This window comes from Thermobia domestica, chromosome 14 (genome assembly GCF_964235325.1).
Source record: "Thermobia domestica chromosome 14, izTheDome1.hap1.1, whole genome shotgun sequence".
Lineage (NCBI taxonomy): Eukaryota > Metazoa > Arthropoda > Insecta > Zygentoma > Lepismatidae > Thermobia > Thermobia domestica.
This window is the reverse complement of record NC_137467.1, coordinates 136,786,688-136,807,731: the sequence shown is the minus strand read 5'-3', so window position 1 is coordinate 136,807,731 and position 21,044 is coordinate 136,786,688. Positions and strand designations below refer to the sequence as shown.

Here is a 21,044-nt window from a genome sequence, read left to right as displayed (position 1 = left end):
TTTCTGAGCTCAAACTCTTGGACCTTCCTCCACGTTAACTGTCATGTGAAAAGAGTGATCGTTTTTAGGAACTATTGAAAGAAGAATATTATATATTAAACTCTGAGTAAACATTGGCAAATTGTTATTGCATATATGTGAAGAAACCAAATTTATTTAAAGGAAGAAAAATGTGTAAATATGTGTGGAAGTTTCCTTTAAATAGCCTTATGGAGCTATTGAGAAGTGAAACATGGATGGTGGACTGAAACTTTTCAATGGCTCCTTTAAAAAAGCCCTATATGTTACGGTATTTGAGCAGTACGGTACGTCCTAATGCAGAATAAGACACAAAATTCATATGAAGAACTGTTTCGTGCGATGATGTATCAATGTAGTGAATTTAGTGAATATGCGGCCCCTGTAACTGTGGTTATGGATTTCGAGATAGCGGAAATGCAGGCTGTAAAAGCAACTTTTGGAAACAATTCGTGTCCACCATCCATGTTTCACTTCTCAATAGTTGAAATATTTCACTATAATATAATATTCTTCTTTCAATAGTTCCTTGAGTAAACATTGGCAAATTGTTATTGGATATATATGCAAAGAAAACACATTTATATAAAGGAAGAAAAACGTATATATTTCTGGAAGTTTCCTTTAAATATAGCCTTATGGAATTATTGAGAAGTGAAACATGGATGATGGAAGGGAACTTTTCAATGGCTCCTAAAAAAAATAAAAAAAACGTATATATTATTTGAGGTGAGACTTCCTTTACTAGGTGTACGCCCTAATACAGAGCAAGACATAAAATTCATATGAATACTGTTTCGTGAGATTGTGCATCAGTGAAGTGAATTTAGTGAATATCCGGACCCTGTAACTGTGGTTATTGGATTTCGAGATAGCGGAAATGCATGCTGTAAAAGCAACTTTTGGAAATTCAACTCGTGTACAGCGTTGCTTTTTTCACCTGACTCAGTCAACATGAAGGAAGGTCGAAAAGCTTGGGCTCACAGAACGGTAGAAGAGCAATGAAAATTTTCGTCTATTTTGCGAGAAAATGAACTAATTGGCATTTCTTCCCATAGCACATGTGCATCGATTAATACAAGAGTCTTTGGAGGAAGAGCGGGAACTTCTGGACTGTTCTTATAGTACTTACGTGTCCGGCACATATCGCCGTGTTAAAGCTCGATCTGGAAATATTCGTTTACACAATGTTCCCCTTCTATATCCTCCAGACACCTGGAATGTTCACTAAGCCAGGGGCGGATCCAGGGGGGGCGATCGGGGCGATCGCCCCTCCAGAAGGGGAAAGTTTCTTGTTTTATATATGCAAATAAAATCCATCCCAGAGTTTGAAACCCTTAAAAGTAGCATTATGACAACCCACCGCCCCCCCAGAAGTCGGTCCTGGATCCGCCCCTGCACTAAGTCACCCTGAACAACAATCCTAGGACAAATAATATTTGTGAATCGTGGAACCAGAAGTTTCATTAACTGGTAGGAATATCCCACCCAACTATTTGGAGGTTTATTCGTGGAATTCAACAAGATGAAGCAACGGTTTCAACTATGCTTCATCAAGATGCTGTGGGCCAACTACCAAAAAAGAAAACTAAAAGAGCGTTTCAGACTTTGCAGAAACGGATCCAATCTTTGTGTTTAGCGTATAACGCTGGAACTAAAAGTTTGACAGATTTTTTGCTTGGTGTTTCATTTAATGTGATGTACAGTAGAAAATGAATATGTAAAACGCTTACGGTATTATAACGACTTACATTTTCTTTACTATTTTCTGTTTGGAAATTTTGATATTGGCAAAACATAAAATGTGTAAATAGTAATATACAAACTCATTAGGGGTCATTTTGCCTGTGCTTTTAACATTTACTGAAGCTGGCATTATGATCTTCTACTAGTGTTTGTTCTTGCGTCGAGTATCCGAAACTTCGATTTTGCAGAGTACAATACCAACTGAATTGCTTTTCAAGTTTGATTAAGATCAGATAAGCTTTTTGGTCACTTAGTTTGTCTCTACTTAGTTCAAGAAATATGAAAAGATAACCGTGACAAAATTTCCATGCTAATTAATATTTCTGTGATAGAATTACTGAAAATTTTCTCTCTTATCTCAGACATAATATTTAAAATAATATGTAACTATTGTAACTTTATTTAATAATCTATGCAATTTCAAAAATTTTTTCGAGTTTATTCATTGTGTCATGTTCTATAAGGCACTGGGCATTTTCGGTGACAAAATTACCGGTGGCGAATTTACTACGTCAAAATTTTCGGTGACGAGATTACCTACATGCTAATATTTTGGTGACGAAATTACCGGTGATGAAATTACCGTGACAAAAATTCCGGTGGCGAAATTTCCGGTGACGAAATTACCTAAGTTCGTCATCACCTGGGACACTGTCCCTTCCGACACATCCAGCACATTTAGTACTTTCGTCATGCTCGAACTTCATAACCGAGAGCCAACAATTTGCCCTCTTTGGAAATTTCAGAGGTCTCCCATTTCACATTATCAACGTCTTTCTGATGTACACTAAGTTTGCCATAACATACACCAAGAATATCCTGGGAATGTGATCGTCGCCTGACTTACCAACCCAGATTCGTTGATGTGTTTGCAACTCTAGTTGTTTGTTATTCTCATAACCCTGTACATCTCTACGATTTTGTCTGTGGCAATAGCTAAATAAAAAAAAAAAAAAATATATATAAATATCTAAACACATGGTTATTTTACGGCTTCATTGTGTACATTAATGTTTTAAGTTTTGATCTAAGATGAAATAAAATATCACTTTTATAAAAGTAAATATGGAACATTTCGTTGTAATAAAAAGTTTTGCGAGAAAACAATGTCTATTGGTTGATTTGGAGTTTAGTTTCCCCATTTAACACTGAAACTATATAAGACATGGATCTACAACTTAACGTGGGATCAGAATCACATGAGCTCCCACCATGAATCAAACCTGGGTCTCCCGCGTCGGAATATTTGAACAAACGATACACGAAGAGATAACAGCTTTGTACGGTGAGGAATGCTTGTCTTATGGCAAGACGTTGGAAGAGAGTATTGAAACATGGTCGCACAAATCTACAGAACCACCCAAGACAAGGTTGTCCCTCAACGGCTACAAACCCAAGCGTGTAGTCAATAGCTGAGCAGTTAGTGCTTCAAGATAGACGTATGACTATTAATTATTTAGCTAATGAGGTAGCAAGGGGTCTGTTCACACCATATTACATGACATTCTGTAATATGAATAAAGTGGTAGCAAGGTGGGTTTCCTGACTTCTGATACTTTTTCAAAAACGTTTCTGAGCGCAGAAATTTTGGACCCAAACCACAAGAGCAAAGATTCTTTTGTAAACAGATTAGCAACTACATATAAGTGGTAAATGTATCTATTTAACTCTGAAACCAAAGAAATGAGAGAAAACATGGAAACATTCCTCGTTTTCCAATCTCCAAAAGGCTAAACTTCAGTATTAATCCATCAATGACATGTCTATGTTTTAAGACCGTAAGACTGTAATCTTGAGTGATTAATACAAGAAATTGCTACAATCACAGAAACCTCCTGGAAAAAGTTACGGGATGCTATCAAAGCAAAGAGATGGGGTTTGCCCTCGAAAGGTGTGACAATGTACCAGCACGCGGAGCACCAGAAACTTCACTATTGTTGTCCAATGTTCCACAAACCTTTACCGCACCGATTCGCCCGATCTGGCTCCGTCCAAATACTTTCTTCTCCCAAACATGAAGAAACACTTGGGAGGTAGGCGTTTTACGGATGATGAGGTCATTAATACGATGGAAACCTGGTTTGCCCCAAGTCAGTAGGCTTTTATGCAGATGATATAACGGACTGATCCATAGATGTGAAAATGTAAGGCAGCTCAAAGTATAAATATATCCAGGAAGAAACAGAACTTTCTGAATATAAAGTTTTTATAGATTTATCTCCTTCAATATAGTTCCCTCCACTATTAATATATCATTCCCAGAGCGTCTTCCACTGCTGGAATGCACGTTTTCGAAATAGCCTGGAGTTTCGTAGTGTTTTTTTGCTAACTTTTCTGTAGATTGGAAATTGTGACCTTTCAAAGTGGACTTAAACTTTGGGAATAGAAAGGAATCTGTAGATGCCAAATCAGCCATGTGGGGTAGTTGAGGGTACAACAGTTGTAATGTTCTTCACCAAAAGCTCCCTAATGAGGGGCGCTGATTGGCTAAAAGGATTGTCATAGTGACTCATCCATCTTACAGTTTTATAAGTCTCCAGTCTCTTCTTCCTCACAGCCTCTCTCAAACGCTTCATCACTTCTAAGCAATGCTCTTCGTTGATAATATTACCTTTACTCGTATTCCTAATGAACTCCATCACAAAAATCAAAGAAAACAATAAGCATTACTTAGCGATTTTAACGTGTATTCTTGGGTCTCGGCGAAGATTTTCCCACCCATTAGGATGACTGTATCTTTGTTTTAACGTCATAATCATACACCAAAATTGGATCATCACCTGTTATGATGTTTTTCAAGAAATTATCGTCTTCATTTGCACAATTAAGAAAAGTTCACAGATTTCTACATGTTTCTTTTTGTTGCACACGAATTTTGCAGCAAAACATGTGTGTTCAATTTGCAACTAAAAACACAAGATAGGACGATTTACTGACTTTCGCTTTCTTACTTGATTTTTGGATGGTCAAATGACGATTTTTCCGTACAGGACGTGCAAGTCATCACATGATGCTGATGGTTAAGTTTTGCCTCGTGTTCGATTGATTTTCTTCCTGTTTTGAAACCCAAAAACTGCTCATTAACTTTAGGTTCGGTTTATGCGTTCTTCTCTGTACGTTTCCTGCTAAACATCTTGCCCAAATTGAAAGAAAATTTCATGCATACACACTGCTCCTCCAAAATCCTCATTTTCGTAATATCACAAATTCGCCATAATACGAAGCACAACTTCACTCTAACACTCACAATTTCATAATGGCATGAGGCAGGATGATGCAATTACTGTTAAAATACTTGGGAAGAATCTCATTCCGTAACTCTGGCAAGCAAAAATTAATGACAGTTTCATTGATCGTATTTTTTTGAAAACTTTTTCTTTCTGGTCAGTCGTCGTATGTAGAGAAGGACGTGCTCCTGGGCCAAATTGCAGATCTCTAACTCATCTCTATCATGACAGTAAGAACTTTCTGGCGTTACCTCGTATGTGGCACTTTGACTACGACATCTGCAACTTTTGACTCGACCAATTTGACTTGTTGATTCGCCCGCGAAATGTTTCTCGCACATCCTCGACTGTCTAGGACGGCTTGTTCATTTCACCATACATAGGCAGACAATCCTTGAATCTGATGTACCATGCATGAATACGTTTGTCTATATGTGCTTCTGCTTGTAATTTGTTACGAAATCTGCACTGTATGATCATAACCAACTCACATTTTGCAAATACCAAGACACAAAAACAAGCTTCTCACCAGCGAACGCAATGTTTCGTCCCAACTATCCTCTGGAGGTAAAACCTATAACTATGCATTGCTTAGTTACTTTTTATTGTGGAGCTATCGAGAAGTGAAATCCCAGAGTGAATTAATAAATACTCCTGTATTATTTTTTGTATGCGATACTCTTGCAGTTTGCTATTGACCCTTAAATTAGGATTAGACCATAGAATGTGTACTATTAAATTATTCATAGTCAAACGTATCTTGCTGAATAATAAAAACTACAAACAAATTAATTTTCAAATCATTCAATAATATAAAGTAAGTTATTAATATAATTCCAAATATAAATGAAAAGCAATTAATAAATAACTAAAAATAACCCTATGCCGTAAGCGTCGGTGGACCACCGATGGGTAACTAGTGACATTTAGCCAAAAATTGGCAGCTCCACAGCGACGATCTGCGGTGGTCCCACTTCCGTTTTGAAAATTATACCATCAGCGGCAGAGACGCGACGAAACGCCTATAAACCATAATATTATTCCCCCAAAATATGTTAAATCGCCTATATGTGTAATTCGTTTACATTAAGGTAAGTCTGAAAACACTTAAAATGGTAAAATAATAATAATAATAATAATAATAATAATAATAATAATAATAATAATAATAATAATAATATCCCAGGGTGGGCGTGAACCACTAACTTTATGATTACGAGACGCACATTCTTCCGACCTGGCCACGTAGGATACCTCGCTTGTAGAGGATTAAATCGTTGAGGTCTTATTAATTTGCCTAGTCAGAGTGCTCCTTTAACCGTGTATATTCGACGATAACCGTTTGGGATCAGAATAATAAAAATGCGTTCGCCATGCAATTTTATAACAAAATGACGCCCGTCTATTTACTTTAGTTCATAGTTCTCCCATATTCACTTTCAAATGATCGGCAACAGCTGCCATCTAAATTCATACAATTATACCCACTCACCTCAAGATTTTTCACTTTATGATGTAGAGGCAGGGGTTATTCTTGATCCCCGGAGCTCATTTTAGGAACAATTCGTCACGAAAAAATAATATACTATATAATACGCACGTGATGCACATGCACATGACTGGCGATAGTTCTTGTTGGTCCCTTCGCTACTCTCCGCGATGATTCGAAGGAGCGCGGACCAAAATGAAGTCCTCGCTGCTACGAGGTGGTAATTTCAACACCCCGACTCTAGATATCTGTTTCGACTCAACGAAATCTTGCCGCCAGTGACACATTAGTGGCAATCCTTCGACGCGTCGCTATATCGACGATCAACATTTACCGGCAAGTGAACCACTAGGTGTTGGCGACGTTTACGGCATGGGGAAATTATCATACGCTACTGTTAATTTAAAACCATGTCACACTATGTTCAGTTGATGCGACCAATTTCTCCCCCAATTTTCAACTTTTTAATCCTTATTTACGTTACCAAAGCTAAGCTAACCTAACTTAAACCTAGCTAAACTAAGCTAACCTAACCTCAACTGTACTAATCTAACGGAATCAAAGCTAACCTGATGCACATTAAGTAAAGCTTAACTAATCTAAAGTAATATAAGCTTAACTTACGTAACATGAACCAACATAGGTTCGATCCCAGCTCGCGCCAAGTCAACTTTGTGGTGGCCAAACACCGTGTGCATGGGTTCTCCGATTTCCTCTCTTTCTTCTTTCATCATTTCATTCATTTCTCATCATCACCGTCTCCTTTAAGCTAACTGGCATAAGCATGGGACGTAAAACTTAAAGATTTCATTTGAACCAACCTAAGGAGTAGATTCGTTCCGAGACCAATTCTTTTCATACCCACAAAAAAAATCTGCGCGAAAGAGTGTAAAGACGTGTATCAAATACAACTTCTTACAGCATAAGAAACATATTTGTTCTAGGAAACATCACATATATAGGGATTTCCTTGTGGTAGTCCTAATAAATCTAAACGTTGCAAGTTCGAACTAGTTGTGCATTTTTTTTTAGTACACTCGGTGATTCAATCATTTGACCATCATTCAATTAACAATATTTATCTTAATCTTAAGTCAAATAGTATCACCGTAAGATTTTAAAACTAAATACTTGGTTTCTATTATAATTTATGGCACATACTATTCTGTTCGTTCAATTTATAATTCACATTTTTTTTGATTCAAACAGTTCCGATTCTAGTTATCTTGTAAATTCCTTTTTAATCCGTTAATCGGTTCATTTGTCTCTAATCTTGTAGAAGCTGCAACATGATCGATTCTTTTGTAATATTTAATAGTAACTTTTATTGATGATCCTATGAAATAAATAATCTTAACTAAAAGTGTTAGTTTAAAGTTGCCACTTTAATTATCTTTGTGCGATGAATTCCATGAAGGATATTACATCGCTTTACCACAAAGTATTGTTTGATTTAATGAAAGTACTCAAGTAGAAATAAGATATTTTTGTGCTTGAAATATGAGATCAAAATAATGGATTCTTATAATGTCAACAGATAGACTTGAGGTAAAAATTTCTACTTTCATGCAGGCCCGAAACCAGCCACAGAAGTTTGGGGGGCTATGAATATGTTAGGGGCGGCCAAGTCATCAAAATTCTCTTATAAATATCTAAATTGTTTTTTGTATTGAGGTCTGGACGGACCGCGAAAAGTTTAGGGGGCCAGGCCCCCTAGCCCCCCTCTGGTTGCGGGCCTGCTTCCATGTTGGTATATTAAAATCATAAATATGATAAATGCATGGTGAATTCGAACTTTTAATAAGATCAATTTCAATTGAATTAACAATGAATCTCTAAGATTAATTGTTAATTGCAATTAGCAATTAAAACTAGTAATGTTCAGTTATTAATTGCAGCTGGCCATTAATAAATGAGAATCAATTGCAATTAATCAATTAACTGAAAATAATTGTAGAAAGTAATTGCAATTCGGTGGACATTTCCACTGATTTTTTTTACTGCTCTAAAAAAACTTCAAAGGTAGCTGATTACGGAGAGCACTTCCTTTTGCTCATGCGATGATTCTAACTAGTCGAAATTTGTTTTCGTGATCGATGTAGTATAAATTCTGTACATGATAGGCATATATAGAGACTTCCCGAAGAGCAAAGAACCACAAACATAATGTAAAAAATCTGCCCATTAAGGCTTTTCTCCAAAAGAGCGAAGGGATGGCCGTTATCCAGCATTTCATGTAAATACCTTGTTTCAGATAAGCGGTACAGTAATGTAAATGGACAAAGCAATATACATAAATCTTATCTTCACTTTTAGTTGCTGATTTCAAATTGCAATTAACAATTATAAGTTTCATTTGCTCCATTGTAATTAGCAATTAAACGTTCCAATTGCATTTTTGTGATTATAATTAACAATTACAAATTTTAATTTCCTGGTGATCAATTAAAAATTGACAATTGACTTAAATTTAATTGCAAATCATACGAATCAATCACAATTGATGTTAATTGCTAAGGGCTAATTAAAATCAATTGCAGTTATTTTTTGTAGCAATTATTTTCTATTGATTGATTAGTTGCAATTTATTTTAATTGATTAATGTCCAACACTGGTTAAGATATATTCCTTAATTTGTATATTTAATTAGCAAAAATTATTATAGCTTCAATCTCGTCGGAATAAGGTGGTTTATTCGTTTTCATTACGGCTAATTAGGTTGATTACAATATAGGCTTTCGAATGATCTTCGGAGCACAGCATTAGCTTTTAATCTTAAAGTTACGATTATATTTGGTTTTGTTTACATTTCTTTTCAACATGAACTTTTTCAAAAATGAATCAAGCTGGAGGCTATGTATATTTTGAAATTTATCGGTTAATAACACTGTCTAGGTCTACTGAAAAATATGGTTCTGGTTCACTGTTCCGTTACTGAGATATATTCACATGATTCTTTACGTATTGAAATCACTTGTAATCGGAGCAGTCAACTGGAACATTGAATAATATGTGCCATAAACAATAATTGCTCCAATATTTTATTTTATTTCAAACCATTCATAGGCTTCTACGAGTGATAACTTTTGTAATATGACTGTTGATAGCACCTACCTTTTTTGACTATGCTGTCGTGGACTGTAGTATTTGTAGTCCAAAGAACTGTTGGATGAAGATTAATGATACGTTAAAGTTCCATTTGAGTCATTAAAGCCTTTGCTTTCTAATTAAAACCACTTTGTCCATTACGATTTTTGATACAACTCTCTAAACACGAGAAAAATGGAAGGTAATTTTCTGTACTGAGCTATTGGATGTGTCACATACAGTCCAAGCTTTAGTTTTTTTAATAAGTGGACACTACGAAAATAAAACTTATCGTCTCGCTACCTTTCCATAAGGATATAAACTAATAGCGGTTTATGGCACAAATGAAGAAATGAACTCTCTTTAAATATTAAAAAATATAGATCTCTTATGTTCCAATATACCTTAAGAGATAAGATTCTTAGAGATAAGATTATAATGAGTTTCGCACGTACTAGTTTAGAAAATATCTGTCAGAAAAGAATCCATATTTTCCTACTATTCTCCAAGGAAAGAGTTCATCTTGAGTAGGTGCAAGGAAGAAGTAAAATAAACATGGGAAAACGACAAGGAAAGAAGTCACATTTCTTGCTACTTCAGCACGGTTTATGCAAGAGTAATATCGCAATTAAAGGCAATGGCCGTTCTGGTGAAACTAAGAAAGGCGAGAGATAATCCTCATGTTGTGCTTTTCTTCTGGCTATGAATTGATGTTTTCTTAATCCTCATGTTGTGATTTTCTTATGGCTATGAATGGATGTTTTCGTAATCCTCATGTTGTGATTTTCTTATGGCTATGAATGGATGTTTTTGTAATCCTCATGTTGTGATTTTCTTATGGCTATGAATGGATGTTTTCTTAATCCTCATGTTGTGATTTTCTTATGGCTATGAATGGATGTTTTTGTAATCCTCATGTTGCGATTTTCTTATGGCTATGAATGGATGTTTTCGTAATCCTCATGTTGTGATTTTCTTATGGCTATGAATGGATGTTTTCGTAATCCTCATGTTGTGATTTTCTTATGGCTATGAATGGATGTTTGCGTAATCCTCATGTTGTGATTTTCTTATGGCTATGAATGGATGTTTTCTTAATCCTCATGTTGTGATTTTCTTATGGCTATGAATGGATGTTTTTGTAATCCTCATGTTGCGATTTTCTTATGGCTATGAATGGATGTTTTCGTAATCCTCATGTTGTGATTTTCTTATGGCTATGAATGGATGTTTTCGTAATCCTCATGTTGTGATTTTCTTATGGCTATGAATGGATGTTTGCGTAATCCTCATGTTGTGATTTTCTTATGGCTATGAATGGATGTTTTCCTATCTTGTGTAATGGGAGAATTGATTTATTTGCGTCAACTCCTTTTACTTTCCTCCTTGTATTTCTTTGTATTCATAGCTTCCAACTTATCAATGTTTCCTCATCCTAGCTGAATGTTCAATTTTAAGTATAGTGTTAATGGATAGAGAGTTTTCCATAATACTTACTGGAGTATAGTGATACTTTAAGTGAAGGTTCAATGGTTGAGTGCTCACCTTTGGTGCGTGAGTCCCTGGTTCGATTCCAGTTCCCGTCAAATTGGTTTTGTGGTGGCCAAACACCGTTATGCGTGTTCTCTCGGGATTCTCCCGTTTCCTTCCACTCCCTTTATTCCACCTCATTATCACCGTTTTCCTTAGCCTCGGTACATAATCATGGGATGTCAAATTAAAAATAAAAAAAAAAAATAAACTAAACTAAATTTGGTTCTTTCTACTTTGCCAGTTCCCAACGCCTGTCTCTATTTTTTGTCGATCCGCCAGTATCGAAAGTTTGAAAACCATTTATTTACTTATTCTTTTTATAACTACCGTAATATTTAATTAACAACTCTAAATATTTTCAGACAACTGTACGTCGAGCACGGTGGCTCAGTGGCAGAACACTTAGCTCTGATGTGTAGCTCCCTGGTTCGATCCCGATGAAGTAAGTTTGTGTTAGACAACATCGTGTCCGTGTTTTTTTCGCAATCCTCTCGTTTCCTCTCACACTCTCATTCCACCAATTCTTACCCATTCATTTGCTTACTCATCGTCTTCCTTAGCCTAAAGATCATAATCATGGTACGTTAAACTAAAATATTTCATTTCATTTGAGACAGCTGTAACAGAATATTATACGTAGGTCTAAGCAACGTAATTATTGTACGTAGGTCTATCCAAGGGCGTCGATCATGGGGAGCCTGGGCCCCCCAAAGCTCATGTAGGCCCCCCTATTGTATTTATGAATATACAATATTTGGCATAATTTGAGTGCAATTTGTCTTAAAATCTTCGTATATATACCTTCTGCATCTAAATGGGCCCCCAAATTTTCACAGAAATCGGCGCCCTTGGACCTATCCTTTTTTCTTCCTGTATTTTATGCTGGAGGAAACCTTTGAGGAGTTGTTTTAGTTTCGACAACTATTTTCCTGTGAGCAAGGAAATTCGCGTTTGTTTACATTATTATACGCGTATATTTTCTGAATATTTTTTCTCCTCTGTCTCTTCTTCTTACAACCTCAGATCAGTGTTCTTAATTTGAGGACGATTCCCTAATCCAAGGAAATTTCATAGTCAAATTTAGCAAAAAGGGAAAAAGGGATTTTTTGATAAAACTGAAAGTCCAGAAAAATTCTCGCCCCGAGTGGTTGATCAACATAAATGCTTATTTTTTCTTTGTTCTTCAGAAATAAGCAATAGAAACAGTTTGTGTATTGTGTATGTATGTATGTATATACGTGTGTGTTCAAAGTCGCATAATTAGCACTTATTTTTGAATGGGTTTATTTGTGTGTATTTTTTTATTTAAAAAGTGAAGGAAAAAATAGAAGCAAAAAACAAAATAATAAAACAAATGGAGTTGGCACTTCGTTGAATAAATAAATTAATCTTGTCACATGACTTCTGTCATAAGAATTACACACTCAACAAACTAGGGAAAATTTGACGCGAAAAGGGAAATTTTGTGTCAGTCTAGGGTAAGGTGACTAGAATTTTTACTTGCCAAAACGGGACGCATACGAATTGGCGACGGGGCGGGAGATGGGGTAAATATCTGACTTCTAAATTGCATTTTGTGACTCAGCAGGGGTTTCAATTTACAAAATACACACTCTTACAAAAGTAAGAGTGATAAACACAGCATTTTAAACTTAAGTACTACCCAACAATACTTTTAACTACTTGAACACTCAGATCTCCCACTTGAACATTCAAAAGTTCCAGACACCACTGAATCTTCCCAATGAGTGTTGGTACGAAAGAGTGTAGAATTTGCATTAACCATTTATACACCGTGTATTTTGAATAATAATTATGGGACACCTGGGTCATTTTTGCTTTAAAATGGGACATTTAGGTGTACCGCTTGAGAATCAAAAAAACGGGACAACGGTTGGAAAAAAGGGACTGTCCCGCCTAAAATGGGACATCTAGTCACCTTGATCCAGGGAAATTTTCTTAAGGAAACCTATGAACACTGCCTCAAATGAGGTGGATATAAAATCTGAGGCGCAAACTACTAGTCAAAATTTCGCCTAGATCCTTACTGTTGTTTTCAAACCAGTAAAAATTATGGCATGATTCTAACTTTGTTTGGATTCTTTTGGGGTCTCCGAATGCCTTTAAAATTTTACAGATGTATTATCATTTGTTATTTGTCAATGTTAACAAGTATTAAAAGGATCATTGCAGACGGTTTTGAGAAACGATAAAGAATTATGATCTGATCGTTTGGTAAATCTAGGAAATTGTGTATTTTTTTGCAAAGTAGCGTGAAAATTGTAATTACAAATGCTACCTTACAAGTTCTTCGGGAAGGAGAGGGTAAAATATTGAAGTTAGAAGTAGTAATAATAATAATACATAGATAATAGATACAAAATTCAGAAGAAAGAAAGGCTAGGAATTATTTTCACTGTGCATAGGATTGGTTTGAATAAATGCATCACTTTTTAGTGGAATTTTTAAGTTTGAGGACAATCAAACGAACTTAACATAATATTATGAACATAATGGGTGAAACTTAAATATTAATACAAACTTAAATAGTTGAAACTTAAGTAGTAAGTAAAACTTAAATACTAATACAATTACTTAATAAAATATAAGTGGATGTCTTTTCAAGTTTAATTATTTTGGTATGTAAATTAGATATATTCTAATTCATACATAGCTAAATAAAAGTTTGGGAATATAACATAATAGAACAGTGGTTCTCAACCTAATTTCTATCACGACCCCCATTTTATCACATCCTCTTGCCAGCGTCCCCCTTATCATTTCTGGTTTGTAATCAGCTTGTATGGGATTTTTAATGTATCTATTGCGGAGATCTTACGATGTCCATCTATTTCTATAATATTAGAATCCATTTCTTGTATATAGTGGATATAGTAACTTCCCTAAAAGTGAATGGATTAAAACCAAGTTTGGTCAGCTCATTCATATTACAAATATCGAATCCGATCCATCATACTGTTTCAAAATGGAGGCCGTTTGAAATTTTTTAAATTTCATAACTCCCTTAATTTTGGGTCATATGATAAAAAAATAAAGTGATTTCTAATTTTGGTTAAAAAAGAACTTAGTTGTTAAAAAAGTTATTGAGTATTTTAAATGACTTGATAATGTGAGTCACGAAAATTGAAACAGATATTACCACACTGGTGAAATCACACCATGCTCAGGTATCTCATTAGCTTTCAATTTTAATTGTGTTTCAATATGCAGGTTCAGTTGCATTTGTTTTTTTTTTTTTTTTTGTATTTCAATGTGCAGTTCTCATTAATCTCACATTGTACCCCATTCATTTAAATTGTTTTCTAAACAACTCTGCGCCTGTTGAAAATGCTTAATAGACCTATTTTTGTTGTTCTTAATAGTATGTATAAAAATATACCTTTCAGAACAAAATTCAAAATAATATTTAAAAATATTTTCCGGTATTAGATTCTAATTATCTTTCTCTCTTCCACTTTTCTTCTCGACTTCCATATTGAGAAACCCTGTAATAGAATACTTAGAATGAAAGTAATATTTCCTAACTGGTTCAATAAAATTCAAGTCTTTAAAAATGATAAAGCTATACGAATCGTACATTTCTGGTTTCGATTGTTTCATAATGACTTCCCGATCATTATATACAGAAAAGGTATACGTATCTAAATGAAGAATAGATCTGTGCTTTCTAATCTGTTCCCCATTCATGACGTCAGAATCGACTTTATAGATGTCTTTCAACAGGCAAGGCAGTGTACAGCTGTCGTCAAGATAACATTTGCATCTGTAAGAGTCTGCGTGGCAAGAATTGTTAAATGGGTTGTTACTGATATAATCTGTATTGATACGATATCTGGAAATAGTTGGTACGAGTCATTTCTTTTTAGTATTTTGATACAATTTCTTGTGCTTCAGACTACCTAACAGCTGTAAGTTATACTGTTTGTTGCTTTTACTATCCCTTCTTTCCAGGTATGGAGATTTATAGGACGGAACTAATCTGATTTTGTATGTACTTTAATTTGGTGTCATCCAAAGTCGAATTATAGTAAAGGAAATTACCTACCTTCCTTCTCCAGCATATAGCCACTGGTTTCTTCAATGTCCAATGGCTGTCCTACATTGTACTGTAATAGTTTTAAGTCAGGGTTAACCGTTACACCGTCTTCTCCCCACACTAGACGAAGTTTCTGTTCATGATACGAAACTGAAATAAATAATGAAAACAGATCGTCTAAGATGCAATTTTCAAGGTGTTATTTTCTAGATATATTAAAAGCTTTTGATACAATTAGTCAGAAATTTCTACTAAATAATGTCGTAATGTTTGGAAGTGCTTCACGATTATAATGATTACTAGCTGTACTAATAAGAACTGAAGAAACAGTAAGCCATACAATTAGATTACAAGAAGTATACTGTCCAAATAATTTTCTCTAAACCCAATTTAGGCCGAAGTCTTCCATGTATTCTAACGAGAACTTACGAAATAAGAGTAGACACAATTAGGTCACAAGAAATGTACTATCCAAATAACTGCTGTAAAATCTTTTTAGGCCGTACCTGTATTCTTACATATATTAGCGCTTTTTCCAACCATATACACCCAAACTAAAATGTTTTAACCAATAATAGATAGAGGTAGTCCATCCAAAATATAATTTGCAAATATCTCGAAAAATATGTATCTTACGAAAGAAAAATTTTACGAGGGGGAGTTCGAAAGTAAGTTTCCTCTCTCGTTTTCCTCAGGAGAACGAACAGTAATGGAGGAAACAAGACAGCAGTTACACGAGCAACACATCAAGATATAATTGGGTATCCTTCGCCCGCGATCAGACAGATGGCGCCGTCGCAGCGCCTGCGCAAAGCGGAGACGAGTCTTTCAGTCTGAGAATAGTAGCTATGGAGGGAAGGCACGTTTCCGCGTCGTGGTCAAAGAAGGAAGTGCGAGCGGTTGTTCGCTATGAATGGGCACATGGCGTACCGGGAGCAGAAATCCATAACCTCGTGAAGGTCAATGGGCCTGATGTTGAAACAAATGGTGCTGAGATGGTTTTGGCAATTCAGTGAGGGACGGCAGCAAGTGCTGGGCACTCCGAGACCTGGTAGGACGTGTACGTCCACTACAGACGAATATGTCAGGATGGTGAGTGACATGATTAAAGCGAACCAGTGTGTCACCATCGATGAAGTAGCGACGGAACTTGGAATCGGACATGCGCGAGCTCACAAGATCACCCAAGACATGCTTGGCTACCGGAAAATGTCAGCATGATGGGTGCCTCGGCAACTGACCTCGAACCACATGGGCATCGGCCTGGAACATCTCGTGCGTTACCATCATGATGGCAGTGACTTTCTGTTCCGGATAGTGATGAGCGCAAGAGTCTTGGTCTTGCAGTTTTTGCAAGAGTCTTGCATGCAAGACCAAGACCAAGACCAAGACCAGCAATCCCGATGCAAGACCAAGACCAAGACCAAGGGTGCAAGACCAAGACCAAGACCAAGACCATACCTGCAAGACCAAGACCAAGACCAAGACTCTTGCGCAAGAGTCTTGCACAAGTACCGGTATTACTAAAATTTTTATAGAATGTAAAAAGGAAGGGGAAATATCATTACATCTATCACTTGAACTTCTTGGCTTCAGTAAAAATGCAGCTGGAGTGAATGTGTTCCCAGTAGTTTATGCAATCCGTGTGAGTCGATCTGCCCCTGTAGCTTATAGCAACAGTATGTCGTTTTCTGAATTGGTTGTTCGCGTTTTCTGTAAATATTACTCGTTTTCAAGCCACACAGATCATCTCGCACCGTGTGAGCTTTTTTTGGTGGACAAGCACTGTGTGCGTGCGTTTTCTCGGTATTTTTTCGTTTCCTACTACTTTCTTTATTCCACCATTTCAGTCATTTCTCTTCATCACTGTCTCCCTTAGCCTTGGTGCACAATCTTGGGACGTTAAACTAGATACTTCATTTCATTTCAAAGTATATTAGTGGTGTTCTCCCAAAACTAAAGACAAATGTAGCATTGAACATAGGTAATACCGTACACCATAGGTGTCAACTACATGGGTATGGGCTTGGCTCTGAGACTCAAGCATCCGTTGGAAATTTTCAATGTGTGCTCTTAAAACTAATATCGAAATAACATTTTCATGACATTGACAAAAACTTAGTGCATGTGTCCGCAAGTTTGATTTCATAGGTGGATGCTTATACATTGAATAATTGTTTATTAATATAACTTTTAGCCTCCTTAGGTATACGGCACATCGATGATTGAACGATATAACATTATACTACAACAACAAATGTATATTATAAAATTGAAAGTGACTATTTTTGTGACTCCTAATCTCTTGAACCAGCCGACCGATCTCGATCAAATTTTCAACATAGATGAGGTTCTGACTTGGGGAGGTTTTTTTTTTTATTTATTTTTTTTTTTTTATCAAATCACTTTGACGGTAGAACTTAGGGTAGGAGGTGGGGATGGAAAATGTACAAAAATAAATAAAATTTAATAACTCGTGAATCACCCGACCGAACTCGATCTCATTTTAACATAGATGAGGATCGGACCTGAGGTGATTTCTGTTATATCACTTTGACGGTGAGGGGAGAGGGAATGAAAGATATTTAAAAATGATCGAAAATGACCGATATTAAAATGGAGTCTATAGTTTTAGGGGTCTCTGAGATAAACAGTGACACTTCTGATGCTATTTAAATCCAAGTTCAGCCCCGTAGCTTGGCGGAGGGAAGAGAAGATATATATAAAAACGATCGAAAATGACAACCGAATCCATATTTTCCAGTTCGCTGAGTTGAGTACTGACATTTTCGATGCCGTTACGAAGAAATTCAGTAACTTGGGGAGAGGGAGATACATAATAATGATCAAAAATGACCAAATATTGGTGTCGAATCCATCGTTTTCGGCGTCGCTAAGGTGAACAGTGATACTTCCGATCCCGTTTAAGTGCAAATTCAGCACCGCAACGTGGGTGAGGAACAAGATATATAAAATTATTAAAAATTACCATTATCAATGTCGAACTCATGGCTTTCGAGGTCATTGAGATGAACAATGACACTTCTGATGCAGCACGTCGCAATATTGGGGTGAAGGAGATATATAAGTTTATTGAAAATTACCGATATTAGTGCCGAATCCTTAGTTTGTGGTGTCTCTGAGACGAACAGTGACACTTCTGATGCCGTTTAAATTCATATTCAGCCCCGCAACTTGGGGAGAGAAATATAGAAATAATCGAAAATGACCGATATCAGAGAGCGCTTTACTAATAGTAAAAAGTGACTGACTAACGAAGTATATTATTATTTTTTTAAGTTTAACCGAACGAAGTGGGTAATTGATGCTAGTAATCCATATTCACAAGTGAAACTTCAAATAACTTTGAGTTTGATGCCGTTATTTTGTATTTCCAATACAGGTCAAAAATATTTATATAGATTGAATTTACACAAAAGACATAGACAGTTGAATCGTTTTCAGTTTTCACTCAAATTATTCTAAAATATTAAGAGGTTTGATAATAATTATTATTATTTTAATTTTCTCTCTCTTTTTTTAATCAATATTGCAAAATATATCATCATCTTCATAATAGTTATTCTGCCATTATTGGCAGGTTACTTGCTGCAACTGAGAAGCTTCGACGTTCGGTGGTCCTTAGCTAGCCTCTTCGTCTTGACGTAGCAATTTTTTGTTTTAATACCTTCCTTCAAGTAGTCTCCTTCGCTCCCTCCATCTCTTTCCTTCCACAATACCTTCCAGCACGTCTCTCATAATACAGTTCCTCCTCGGCCAATATCCTAACCAGTTCCTCTTCCTCCTCTTAACAATATCTAAAATTCTTCTATTTCCCCCCTACTGCTAATTTTTTGACTACCTTCTCATTCGTTGTCCGTTCAACACAGCTAATTATCTCCTTTTTCCTCCATGCCCATGTATCGAAAGCCTGCAATTTTTCATCACTTTTGCGTAATGTCAATGTTTCTGCCCCACAGAGTAAATATTGGAATCAGAAAAACAAAATCTCGATATTTAATTGGAAGTTTGATTAATATAAGTATTAGCTAATCGTGGTTGAAAAGAAAAATCTGACGCCTTTAGAGTGTAAAAATAATTTTGCAATTCATGGTATTTCAATAATCTGTGCCGTCTTGATTTTCTTTCATGCGTCTCAGGAGTAGCCTCCCCAGTTTGGGAACCAGTGGAGTGTTGGATCTGTTAAAAAATATAAATAGATTACGAAACGTTGTTATTTAGGCATATCTTTACAAGTAGTGAAGCGTGGGCACCCATTAAAAAAGGAAAGGTCATCACCTATGTTATACACTATCATGATGCTTACACAAACTTAAACTATATTACATTTAGGAACATTCATTGTATTTCCGTTATTATTGGCGCATTGTAGAGTTTATTGTCCCTTATATCCATAGTAAAATTTACCTATGAAAAGCTTGAGATTTTTTAAATGCAAGACTTGCAAGACTCTTGCATGCAAGACCAAGACCAAGACCAAGACTGGGTGTGCAAGACCAAGACCAAGACCAAGACCATGGGTTCCAGTGCAAGACCAAGACCAAGACTGAATGTGCAAGACCAAGACCAAGACCAAGACCACCCGGGTCTTGGTCTTGGTCTTGCATTTGCTCATCACTAGTTCCGGATTGTGACGGGGAATGAAACGTGGGTCCATCACTTCACGCCCGAATTAAAGGCCGCATCGATAAAATGGAAACATCCGCCAGAGAAGCTGTTTGACACTTCTTCCATATGCAGAGCCCGGAACTTTTCCTGGAAGGTTTTTTGAAGCTTATAGACTGGTATGGCAAAAGTCTCAGTGTACGTGGTATTTATGTGGAAAAATAAAGGTACGTCTGATTTTTAATGTCACATGCTATTTTTTGTCTTGCATCCCTACTTCTGTCCACAGTCGCCTGAGCAAACTTATTTTCGGTCTCCCTCTATATAAAATATATTTCATATTAAGATCTAAGATGGTTCAACAGGTTCCATCATTAATGGCACCATTTGGCTGTAATAACGTTAACTTTTATTTTATTTAATTGAATCGCCCGTTTCTTGTTGCATATTTATGATTCTATTAGCTAAAGTGCCTGGCTTCGCACGAGTAGAACAATGTTGATGCACAATATTGGAGATTGAGTAGAATAAATAAAACTGGGAGACGCCTTCAGCGTTATTCCTATGAGAATATAAAAAATTGAGTAAAATTAATAACAACCCAGTAAGTACTTCGGCGTTGATCTTGTCAATTCCTGGGCCTGCTGATATACACGTTCTTGTCTAAACTTGGGTGGCACCAGGTTCGATTCCCAGTGGGAACACTCGGTCGAAAAACTGTACGAAAAGGTGTAACAGCTTTTCCAGACCAGACATACTAATAATCTAAGTGAAGCTTTTCCTGGGTTTTCCTCATTCACACCAGACAAGTTTCGGGATGGCACCTAAGATACACGTCCTAGGCTCTTCCTTCCTTCACGCTTTCCACGAATACTGTGTTCGCCGAGGGACGTTATCCTTCGTACGTGACGGGCTTAAAGCCACAGATGGCGGCAGTGAACAGAAATATGTATAAATAAATTAATTGTCTAAACTTGGGCTTATATCTCGTCAGGACGATCACCAATCAGCTTAACGACCCCCGAAATATTTCACTAATATCGGCCAACTTGGACATCTTATTTTTTACTTCTCATACCCTCACGACAAGACTGAACTTGGACTATTTAAACGGCATCGGGGGTGTCACTATTCACCTGAGCGATCTCGAAATATCCGTCATTTTCTATTATTTTTACATTGCATCCCTTTCTACCTCCGTAAGGGTGTCTTATCCAAACATTATTTTTTTTTAAAAGATTCTAAGTCATATGTGTATATC

The 21,044-nt window shown here is 36.3% G+C and overlaps 1 protein-coding gene across 1 annotated transcript in view; it reads right to left on the bottom strand.

Moving 5' to 3' along the window:
* Positions 1–21,044, bottom strand: part of alka (glycine receptor subunit alpha alkaliphile) — a 100,482-nt gene that overhangs the window by 28,882 nt on the left and 50,556 nt on the right. Inside the window, exon 6 of the mRNA XM_081738885.1 lies at positions 15,167–15,307. Coding sequence (XP_081595011.1) covers positions 15,167–15,307 — 141 coding nt within the window. The remainder of the gene's footprint in view (positions 1–15,166; positions 15,308–21,044) is intronic.